Below are 12,500 nucleotides of genomic sequence, written 5' to 3'. Positions count from 1 at the left end.
AAGTTTGTTTGGAGTAGCGCTTTAATGCGGTTTGTAGTAGCGCTGTCGCCTAGATTAGGGCCGTCACCTGATGTCACCTAGAGTCAGTGGCGTAATTAAAGGACACGTTTGTCTAAGTAATAGTCAGTTTGATTTTAATGGTGCACAGTGTCTTGCTCCAGTCTGAAGTTAGTAACTAGTAAGGCTAGTGTTATTGTTTTAGTACACTTCTCCTTGGCCAAGTGCACTTCTTCTGGCTCCAGACTGAGGTTAGTATCATAAGAAAGTACCAATTTCCACACTTTTGTTCAGAAATTCGACAACTAAGATGTTTGTTAATGCTTAAGAATAATATTTGATCGATGAACCTTGCATTTTTCAATAGCCATACGTTTGTCGATCTGCACAGAATCTTTGCTTCTTACCGGGAGCTTTTAAATGGCCTATATTTTGTTTACCGTCCTTGGAGTTGAGTGATGGGCTGTTGGGTGTCCTATTTCCACAGACTCACTTGGCACATCAACTGAGAATTCTTGTTATGAAATCAAATTTTAACTTGAGCTCCAAGCGGTTTTGCAGCCATACAATGCTGTTTATAGCTCTTCGAGTCATTGCACAATGTCATTTTTGGTACAGAGATAATTTAGATACCCTAATGGGGTGGGTGCTTGCTTTTTTTTTAGGAATCGGCCGTCTTGGTTTGTATAGAAATGAATATTAAGTGACACATACATGTAAAAAGGCAGAAATAAGGCACTGGCGGAAATAGATACTTTTTCGATAGTAGGGCTAGGACTATTGGTTAAATACACTTCTCCTGGCTTCAGACTGAAGTTACTTAGTAGTAGGGCTAGGAATGATCAGTTAAATGCACATCTCCTTGCTGCAGACTGAAGTTGTATGGTGCCCTAATGGACCAATCTGTGTATCTCTGAGAGTAACTTCATCATGTCATTAATCTGTTAACTCCGTAGTGTCATTAGTCTGGTAACTTCATGACGACGTTAGTCTGGTTACTCCATCATGTCATTAATCTGTTAAGTGCATTGTGTCATTAGCCTGGTAAGATGCAGTTGTAATAGTTAAAGGCAAGTTCGGAGACAGATTCAGTGCAAAGAAAGCACAACTATTAAAGGGGCACTTCACTGATTAGCATTAAGCTTTGTATCTTTAGAAAACCAGTCATGTTTTTGAATGGTCGTGCATCATTCCCTCAGTTTGCCTTGAGATGGGAGAAATACGGATTTCAATGAAACCCATGAAAAGGACTTCCTACTTTCAATTATGTAAAATGAGGATCATTGAAAGCAGGAAGTCCAACATTGAAATCCGTATTTCTCCCATATCTCAAGGCGATCTGAGGGAATGATGCACAACCATTCAAAAACATGACTGGTTTTCTAAAGATGCAAAGCTTAATGCTAATCGGTGAAGTGCCCCTTTAATGTAGTGCATCCAGGACTACCTTTTGGAGTCATTTGTTTGCACACTGCTTTAAGATCAACATGGAAACTGTAAACAATATTGCTCAGGTGAAGCGGTCTGTACATTGAGCACATTTATACAGTAGCTCTTATCTTATGAGGGCAATTAAAGACCCCAAGCTATGCATCTCTGGCCCGGCATCCTTTTCATTTCCCCTTATCTAATAAAACATAAATGATTTTTAACCAATCCTCCAAACCATAAACCAACCTTTGGATCTCTAGCTTCTTATCATACAGCACATGCCACTAACCTACCCTCTACCCCACAACCCCCCCCCCACCCCCCCAAACTGTTGTTCTAGTTGCTTATCTAACCAAATGCAGAGTAAAACAGCGGTGGCATGACCTAGCCTTGAACCAGTATCGTTTCCATCTGCGTGATCATCTCTTTATCTAATAACACACGGCGCTATCCACTCTCCCGTGCACTGCCCCTCCCCTGCCCAAGCGAGGCCACGGCGCTCTTATCAAAGGCACGCAGGGGAAGGGGATTTGAAGGTTGGCCCGCCACCGTAGCGCCCGCAGTAAGATGCGAACGGGACCTTGTAATCAAGCAGCCCCGGCTCCCCCGCCCCGCCCCGAGAGGGTGCGACGACGACGACGACGACGACGACTTTATGAGAATTGAGGCAATGAAAACCGGATCACCTGTGCAAATGGACGACTGATAGGCACATTTCAAGGTTGACTTGACGCTGTTTGTTTCCTATTACGGAATTTCTTTTATGTGGCAGACCATCACCCAAAAGAATATTCATAGAAGCTTATAAAAATGTTTCCGTTGTCGCCTGCCTCTCCCAGAAGGGCTCTGGTGGATTCCATCACTGTAACTAATAGAGGGAGGTTTTATGAAATAATGCTGTCCTTTTTTTTTTTTTGTGAGCCCAAGGCTCCCGTGAAAAAGAGATGTAAGATCTCATTGGGGCTCACCTGGTAAAATAAAGGATAAAATAAATATTAAATAGATAAATGATGGCCGTTGCACAACAGTCCCTTTGAGAATCACAACTCAGACTCACAAGTGTTCTAGTGAAACACCTCTGTGTAACTTCGCCCGCCCGGCTTAAGAGTTGAGCTGTGATGAACTGCTGAGTGACTGGAGCTCCTCCGTGGTGCTCAGGTGGAAAGTTAGAAGTGTGTGTGGTGGTGTGCGTACCTGAGCTCAGGAGCTGTGGAGGGAACGGAACGTAGCTTTAACTCTGACTGACTCCACAATTACTGCTCAGTGGCTTGAGATGTTGTACTCGGCGAGCCGGCGCTGAGCAACGGCGGGCCTGTCTGCTGGACGGAGTGAGCGGAGCGATGGCTTTTAATTGGTGTTAATTCTTGACATCTGCGCACAGCAGGAACGCTGTCAGCGTGACAACAGCCATCACCGAACGTGGCGTTCAGGAGAAGCCGGGCCGCCGCTCGCACAAAACAGGCTCCCGTCCAAGTGTGGAGCTGTGAACGAATTGAGAGTGAGAACACACCTCGCACATTTTTTGAGAAAAAGTAGGGCTAAATTATTAAGAAATATAAAAAATAGATTTGACGCTTAGGGGGACAAAAAAAACACTTGCTAGACTGCTTTTATGGTTCGGTTTGTATATTATCACTTCCAGGACATTGTTGTTGCCTATTTAGCTTAACATTCTGCTAACATTTTTTGTGTGCTCAAGATATGAAATGTATCATTATTATTATGATTGTCATTTCTCTCTGGTCGTTGACGTTGCCTATTTAGCATAATATTATTTCGCTCTCGGCGTTGGTGTTGCCTATTTAGCATAACATTATTTCTCTCTGGGGCGTTGGTGTTGCCTATTTTCTGGTTGCGTGCTCGGATCGATTACTCTAGCGCCATTACCTTTAGTTTATTTCCCTTTCCTCTCAGATGCTAATCAGGGCCTAGATCTTAGTCAGCTAGTGCCCCCAGCCACACACTCCTCTCTCTCCTGTGATGGAATCTAGAGGATGGAGACAAGACGATCAAACATACAGTGAAAAGATTGCTCGACCGTACAGCATGACAGTGTGAGATCGATAATACATGGCAGCGATTGGTCGATCAGTGGATCGGTCAGCCTGTGAGGAGGATGCATTTTTCATTGTGTCATTTCTGCCTTTTCTGCCCCTGCAGCCGTGGCCTACTGGTTAGGGCTTCGGGGCTTGTAACCGAAGGGTTGCCGGTTCGATCCCTAACCGAAGGGTTGCCGGTTTGATCCCTGACCAGTACGGTATGATGTGGGTGGGAGAAGTGGTTGAGCACTGCTCTCCCATGCCCACATCCATGGCTGAAGTGCACTTGAGTAAGGCACTTAACCTTTCACTGCTCCCCGAGCGCCGCTGTAGCAAGGCAGCTCACTGCTCCGGGTTAGCGTGTGCTTCACCTCACTGTATGTTCACTGTGTGCTTTGTGTGTTCACTAATTCATGGATGAGATAAATGCATAGACCAAATTCCTTGTCAACGCAGGTATACTTGGCCTATACACCTGATTTACAATGCATATTTTCTCTGTTTCTCCATGCAGTTCATCCTCTCCGGTGTTGGCGTTGAGGGGTGGCGTGGAGATGGAGATGGTTCCCCATCCAGCGTGTGCCCTCATCTTCCAGCTGGAGTACGTCTTCTCCCTCACCACCTCCGAGGGCAAGGTAAGGAATGAAGGAGGACACACACACACACACACACACACACACACACACACACACACTGGAGGGGTGAAGGAATGGAGGAAGAGAGATGGAGTAGTAGAGTGATATAGGGGTGGAGGAGTGGAGGTATAGAGGATCAAATGGATGGATTGGGGGATAGAGAGATGGAGGAGTGGAGGGATAGTGGTATGGAGGGATAGAGAGACATAGTGCAGAGATTAAAGGATAGGGGGATAGAGAGATGGAGGACTGGGGGGATAGAGGGGCACAGAGGTGGAGGGGTGGAGGGATAGCAGGGCCAGAGGGATAGATGGATGGAGGGATAAAGATGAAACGTTGGAGGAATAGGGAGATGGCTAGCTAGAGAGATGGAGAAGACGGAGGGATAGTGGGATAGAGGGATAGAAAGACATAGTGGAGAGATAAAGGATCAGATGGATAGATTGCGTGATAGAGAGATGGAGGAGAGGAGGGGTAGAGAGACGGAGTTGTGGGAAGATAGAGGGAAAGGGTTTGTTGTTGCAGACAACTGCTACTTTTGAACAGTATTTCTCACCATAAATGAGTGGCAAGGCTGTATCTCCATCACATACAGTATCAAACATGCACCCCGGGAGTGCACCCCTCTATGACTGTGAGAGAGAGACACAAACAGCTTCAGCTAAATGTGAAGGGGCGTATATTTTACATCATTACATTAATAAACAAGAAAAGCACACTGAGAGCGCCGACCTCCGCCATACGAAAACATAACCGCCTCCTGGATCCAGACGGATCGATCACAAAATGTAATTGGTTTAATCGGGTCATTTCAGAGCTTTGCTGAAAATGTCATCGAAATCCATCCATAACTTTTTGAGTTATCTTGCTAACAAACAGACAGACAAACAGACAAACAGACAAACAGACAAACAGACAAACAGACAAACAGACAAACAAACAGACAAATAGACAAGCATGCAAACAAATATAGCCTCCTTGGTGGAAGTAAAAAGAGAAGAACGGAATATAACTGATCAGGAGCCTCCCTCCTAGATTGTATAAAGCTCTCATCATCATCATCATCATTAGGTGGTGAGAAACGGCTGCAGTATGAGTTCCATCTTGCCATCTCCGGACTACAGTAGCTGTGTACAGTACTCTCCTGCCACTCATTCAGACGCTCTGGCGGCGTGAGAAGAGGGTTCAGATATCCCAATCAGTTTGGGTTTTGTGTGTGTGGGTGTGTGAGAGAGTGTGTGTGTGTGTGTGTGGGTGCATTTCAGCGGGCTCACACCACTTAGCCACAGCTGCAGCACAGCCTCCTCGTGAGCAGGTTAAAGAGGCACCAATTAGCAGCCCCGACTAAACAAACAAACAACAATACATCCCCTGCACACACACACACACACACACATGTCTATACACACACACACACACACGCGCATATGTGTATGGCAGGTTGGAACAAAGCAGAAATTGAGGCTAGTTGGTGTGAGGGGAGATCAGGCTCTTAATGTCCTGGGCACTGTAGCTCGAAGCACACTTAGGCCCAATCCCAATGTCCGGACTCACGAACTCACGTACTTTGGTGCGCGTTCTCACGAAATTCGTAAGGGTTTAGGGCTGTCCCAGTGTCGAATTACAACGGGCGGGAGGGTTTGAGTACAGACTTACCGAGCCCTTTCCGTGAGTCTGCATCGGTGCAGACTTAACCTAAGGGAATTACCCACAGTTCAAAGTGTTGTGACGTTTACCGCGGAGATCATAGAAAAATCCGGAAATGAAGGTAAACAACAGCACGCACGACACACGTGCATGGTGCAAATGTTAGCAACGTCTTTGTTAGTAAACATCGCCAAGGAATATGTGATCTCGTGAAGTGCTGTCCCAATCCCAAATACCTATCTGAGCCTATGTGGCCTCACACACTCATTCACTTAGCACCTGAGATCAATTAAGTCTGTGAGTCTTTAGTTCTTAGTCTTTAGGGCTGACATTGGGATTGGGCCATACTGTACTGTAGGCTGCTGGTAGACCTGACGCAGATCTTAAGCATATCTCGAGAAAAAAGAAAAAACTGCTTGTACTGTAACTCAAATGATTCGCAAGTCTACATGTCTACATTCGCAAGTCTACATAAGAATAAGATGACTACTGCTTCAGACCACACTTAATGCTGCTGTAAGTGAACAACCTAGGATAGCCTACCTATGACTCTTACTTGCATTCATGCCAGCCACTTTGCCTCTGTTATTTTAGTATTCGTTTCTATATCCAGCTATTGATTGCCATGTCTTGCGTAATCCTAATCAAACCACTGTTTACAGCTTTTACTTTCCCTGCTATCGCACTCCAAAATCTTTCTAGAATGTGTCAATTATTTCGTTATCCTCGGCAATAAAGTTAGACGTTCTCCTTTTTCAAGCCACTGCATTCAGAGCAGCTGGAGACAGCCAAAGAACAGTGACAGCCAAATTCAAACGTTGTCAGGTTGTCAGGGGGAAACGGACACTGATTCACTAGTTACCAGTGACATTTACAATTGTTTCTCTTTGCGGTTTAAGTTGTGTGCATCTTTCATGTGACTTCCAACGTGTTTCAATTACACCCAGATCGTTATTATTTACAAGTTCGTAAGCCACGCGCACGCGTAAATTGATTTTCGAGTGACAGGGCCCTGATGCCCATACAGTACATTCATACATTCTGTATTCCTTTCAGAAATTGTTTAAAACTGTTGGTGATTTTTCTTTCTCTCCTACAGAAGCAAGAAATGAATTTGGGTTTAGTTATAGCAATGTCCACCACTCAAGGTAAAAGCAAGTTAAGTTATTATTTAATTGGGACACAGACAGTCAAGCTAACCACCAGTAGTAACTTATATCTTGGCAAGTATTTATCTTACAGTGGCCAACCATAGGCGATAACAAGCAAGCTAATTTGACTAATTCATACAGTATTTGCTGAAGGTGAACTCTTACTGTATCTAGAATTGAACTAGTGAGCTCCTTTGCTTTTGCAGGGTTTTGGTTGTTAATATGATAACGTCCCAGGACACCATTACCCGTTCTGGTCTTTACATCCCAGTGTTATGATTTCCCCAGCGGTGTAGTGATCAGCCTGCTGCATTGAAATTCGACACCCTTACCTGATCGGACTCTCCTTGCATTGCCATGGTTACATTGTTTGGTGGGAATCACTAGAGATGCAGCCTCTAACTCTAAAACTCACTAGACTCTAAAATCATTACCAGGTAAACAGTTTGGCTACCCACCGCAAGTACAGTAGCATTAATACATCACTGATTCCAACTGAATCTCGAACCCCAACAGTGAGGGGAGAGAGATGGATCTCAGCTCAACCCTGGCCCTGATGCAGCACTGTGGAAGCAGCATGAACTGTGCAGTGGAACTCATTAGAGAATGTACTCCAGCACCAGGGTTGCGAATAACACCCACCGTATGCATCCTTTGAACTCTCTCTCTGGTGGGCAATACCATATAGAGTACATTGAGCAACCACAATTTAGACGGTCTGACTAAATATTCCAATGGATCTATCCTTGATATGGACGTGCATCCATACACACGCGCACACACACACACACACACACACACACACACAAACACACACACACACACACACACACAAACACACACACACTCACAGGTGGTTGTGCAAGAACCAGATGCAGCTCTGTGGTTGGGAGCACACAGGGGGAGGCGTTGAGGTTTGCTGGAACATTCAGACTTGCAGGCAGACTTGGAAGAGTCTTTTTTTAGCCTTGTGTTGCTGAGAGTTAAGATGACTGCTGTGGAGCCAGAGGTGTGTGGACAGCACACACACACACACACACACACACACACACACACACACACACACACACACACACACACACACACACACACACACACACACACACACACACACACACACACACACACACACACACCAGGATGTCTGTGTTGTGGTGTTGGAGAGAAGCATGAGTGCTGTGGATTCATATTTTATGTGCTTTTCAGTGTGTTTGGAGAAGGCCTGCATGTATTGTTGTTTGTGTGTGTGTGTGTGTGAGAGAGAGAGAGAGAGAGAGAGAGAGAGAGAGAGAGAGAGAGAGTAAGTGAGATGTGAGAGAGACCAATGGAAGAGAAATGAAGTAGTGGTTCACTGAGACAGCACGAGTTTGACCTGAAGATCAAGGGGAAAAAAGATTGTATTCATGGCGTGCTTGACTATGTCTAGCAGGGATCTTATTCAGACGGTAAAACATCTTGACTATTAAACCCCCACAATGAGCTGCATTATTAAAAGAACTGAAACTAATTGTTGTCTGACATTGTTTGTCACTAGAAGATGGGAACAGGGTGATAGGAATTGAAGCAAGGAGAAATAAACTGAGTTACAGATTAAGTATTAGTGTGTTCATTGGGCATAGAGGCTTCAACTCCATACGCATAGATCAGGGCTGTTTAGTGGTTCATCTGTCTGGTTCTTGGTAATAAGCAATTTGAATTTGTGTCTGATGTGTACTGTGAGGGCTAGGGTGACCACCTCCAGTCAGACAAAATGTGGGACAAGTAGCATGGTAAAGTAGGACAATGTGGGACAGACGTAATAACTTTAAACGTAAGATATATTGTCTATCTATTACTAAGCAACATTTTTTTTAAACCTACCGACCAAAATAAGACACTACCTAAAAGACAAAACACTAATTTTGCAATATCTTATCTTTATTGGGACTATACCAAAATAGTCAGCTGTCCAAAGGACCAGGCATTATGCAGCTAAAAGAATGCTCTCAGTGAATCAAATTCACCTTAAAATACAAGACACAAAAAAAATATTAGGCCTAACCTACAGTAGGCTACAGTATATAAGACCTAGTCTATATAGTGCAAAATGTTAAGGGCTTGCCTATAGAAAGTTGAACTATTTCAGTGCAAATAAGGTAAATCAGAATATTTTTGATGAGAACAGCTACATTACTTAGCTATTTCAGAATCTGGAACAATTACTAACTTGTTATGCAGTCGGTAGAGCAACATGCATGTGTCTGTGTGTGTGTGTGATGTACGTCATGATAGAAGCTCGTCACTTTAAATCAGGGCTTGTTTGTCTTTCTGTTCGTTGTCTGTTGGTTCGCAAGATAACTCAAAAAGTTATGGATGGAATGTTCAGGAATGGTCTGAAATAACACACGGAACAAACGATTAAATGGGAGTAATCCAGGAGGCGTTTATGTTTTCGCTTGGCCTAGGTCTGCGCTCTCGGGGTTTTCTCAGTTTTGTAGGACTCACTTGCACCATGTCGCTTCACATCGTATTCTTGCATGCCCCAGAGAAAAACGCAAATGCAAAATGCTCTCTCTCGCTATCCCATTCGCTATTAAAAGTGCATCTTCTCTTTTTCGTGGCCACACTGCCCATGGCTGCTTAACCTGACCGAAGAGCGCGCTCTCCAATTTGAGATCTTTGACAACGTTGTGGAGGCGTTCGTGCACCAGGCAACAGTTTGATTGACGTACGACTCAGCCTATCGACTACCGATTTCATTGCTTTCCTCTGAACTATTGGACATAAGTTAACACTAGCCTACGCCTATGAACGTATCTGTGTATTTATTTTCAATTGGCCAGGGTCGAATGAAAAAGCGGGACAGATGCTCAATTTGCGTGAGGCGGGACAAAGGGTAAAATTGCTGTACAGTACAACGTAAAGCGGGACAGGTGGTCACCCTAGTGAGGGCTGGTGATCTGAGCTCCGTGAGAGGTGGCTGTGGATTGGATGAGGCGCAGTGCTCTCCGGTGTACACTAGGTGGTGCTGTTGATCTCAGAAGGTTTGTCCGATTCTCAATGGCAAAGCTCTGCCTATCAATTACAAGCTTGTGCACACCAGTGTGTTGCTAGTCAGCGTGTTGAGCTGAGGTGTGGGCTCTTTTTGGAGACTGTGCTCTTTTGTCTGTTGTGTGTCGCCATCTCTATGTCCGTGTTTCTTTTCTGTCTCTTTTTCGCCCACCCTTCTCTCTCAGTCTCTCACGATCTCTCTCTGTCTCTGAAATTAAACATTTTAAATATGAAACTGACTGCTAGCTGCTCACCAGCAGGTGGTAGCTCCCTCTCCCAACGCAGTGGAGAGAGTAGAACACTCACCGTGCTGATGCTATCTAGATGAAGATTTTAAAACTCAGATATCCACCACGTTCCCATCACAGTGTTGAGGGAAGAGCAAGAAGACCCTTTGATATTTGGTCACAAGGTTTTGGATATCTGTGTTGCCCCATTATGAGTGACACACGTGGAGAGGAATAGGTGGAGAGTTAGGGTTAAGTCAAGATATTTATTTGCAATGTTGCCCCTGTTGTTGAAAGCCGAGAGTGATGCCAAGCCGAAATAAAAAGATAAACAAATAAACAAATTAAACCAAAAAATCAAAATAGTAATGGTGATGCAAAGTTAAATATATACAAAGCAAGTCAAATGCATTAATGACCGAGTGTAAACATCCCACCAACAACCACTGCCCACTGCTCTGCTAGAAAATGAGTTAGTACTTAATTGCCTCTCTGTAGAATGTTGAGCTAAACAAAAGCTTGATGACTGACATTCGGCACTGATGATGTTTGTGATTGGGCAGAATGACTCTGTCAGTTGTTTGGGTGCAAGATTGACGGAGTGTTTGTTTGAGAGGGCCATTTGTCTTCCATCTGTTATCATGGCAGTGGATAATGATAGTGTGCGCACAAGCATCTTCCCAGACCAGTAGTTAGGCAGGAGGTTTGGGGCCGGGGCGACGACTGTAGGGACTGCTGACAGTAGGCAGAAGCTACTGCTGAGCGGACTGACACACAGCCCTCTCGTCTGACTGGGATAAAGGTCTCTCTCTCTCTCTCTCTCTCTCTCTCTCTCTCTCTTCTTTCTCTTTCTTCTTTCTCTTTCTTTCTCTCTTCCTCCAGATGTGTTCATTTTTTCTCTAGGCTTAACACTTGCGTTTCTGCAGTGACCCAACTCTGCTAGCGCCCCTTTCAATGAAGGCTTAGGACTTATGCAAGTAGCAACCTCTGGTGCTGAAAAATAATCTATTGCAGAAAGCCTGCAGTTCTTTGAATGGCGGTTTGGCCATTGAATCGCTCCTCTCAAGTCACTAGATCATATATATCCTGAAGATACGCTAACAAAACGCCTGGTCAGGGGCCTGTCTATCAAACAATTCCAACACACTGATTGGCTGAGTTCCTCTGAGAGCACTGGAGGGAGGGGTCAAGAGTGTGCTACCTCCTCTAGTGTGTTTTGTTTGGTGATTGGTTCAAATATAATGTACGTTTGTGTGAAGTGTTTGCTAAGAAACATAAACATTTACATGCATCAATGTCATCCAGCATCACATCACCTCTGACTTAACAACAGAAATAAATATGCTTGCGGCCTGGCCCAAAAAAGGCTTTGGTCTTTTAACTACGGTTAACTAATGAGCTGTAGTACATGGAGTATAATTGAGCATCGCTACCTGATCATTCCCTGACCATTGCTCTTCCTCCTTGATTTTTGTGTCTTCCCTTTATAAAGCAAAATTTAGCTTGTGAATGTATTACATTATTAGTATTATTATTATTATTATTATTATTAGTAGTAGTAGTAGTAGTAGTAAGAGGAGGAGGATTATTATTGATAATACTTATAATAACGCTACGAATAGTAGTGGCAATGATAATAATGGTTGGATTAGCAGCAGTTGACACGCGTATCTCTGCTATCTGCCTTGAGCGTAGCGTAGGCTGCGTAGTTATCTCAGAAGCCCAATCAAATGACATGGCATGTGAAGCGCCAAAGACAACAGAGGAGCAGAGCGACGCCGCCGTGCTGTACGTTCTCCAGCCTCCTCAGACGGTGTGTTTTGGCTTTAATTGGATGTCAGTCAGCGGAGAGTGCGGATGAGGGATTCCTGTGTTTTCTGACTTGTCGTGAGACAACGTACACGCCATGACACCTTTAATGATGAGAGAAAAACAAACAAACGAAAACAAAACAAAAACTACAAACAAACGACGTCTCCATTGAGATGCTCATTAGCTGAGTTTTTTGGCCAGCCCTTCCTCGCTCCCTTCAGCAGTCAGCTCTGTGTATTTGTGCCTGTTTTTATTATCTATCCTCCTGCACTTGCTATGCATTAGCATAATAGTGGAGAAGGTAGACTTCTGTCCAGCATTCACATTCAGCTCATTATTAGTAGAACTGGAAAATGGTATATATATCAATATTAATTGTTGTTCGTTCAGAAGCTTTATGAAAAGATGTTCTGGTATGTAAGGTGATGTCTCTGATCATCTCTTCCAGTGTTACTGTTGGTGAACATACCTCTTATAAACTGGGAATGTTAGAGAAGATATCTGTCCTTGTGTTACTGTTGATGTGGATGC

At 44.2% G+C, this 12,500-nt stretch overlaps 1 protein-coding gene across 2 annotated transcripts in view; it reads left to right on the top strand.

Annotated features, from left to right (window-relative positions):
• Positions 1–12,500, top strand: part of nphp4 (nephronophthisis 4) — a 111,135-nt gene that overhangs the window by 47,290 nt on the left and 51,345 nt on the right. For both annotated transcript variants that reach the window (XM_062540826.1, XM_062540828.1), the window contains one exon: positions 3,982–4,102. In XM_062540826.1, the coding sequence (XP_062396810.1) occupies positions 3,982–4,102 (121 nt within the window). The remainder of the gene's footprint in view (positions 1–3,981; positions 4,103–12,500) is intronic.

This window comes from Sardina pilchardus, chromosome 7 (assembly GCF_963854185.1).
Source record: "Sardina pilchardus chromosome 7, fSarPil1.1, whole genome shotgun sequence".
In the NCBI taxonomy this organism is placed as follows: domain Eukaryota; kingdom Metazoa; phylum Chordata; class Actinopteri; order Clupeiformes; family Clupeidae; genus Sardina; species Sardina pilchardus.
The sequence above is the reverse complement of the archived record's forward strand: the minus strand, read 5'-3'. Positions and strand labels throughout refer to the sequence as shown.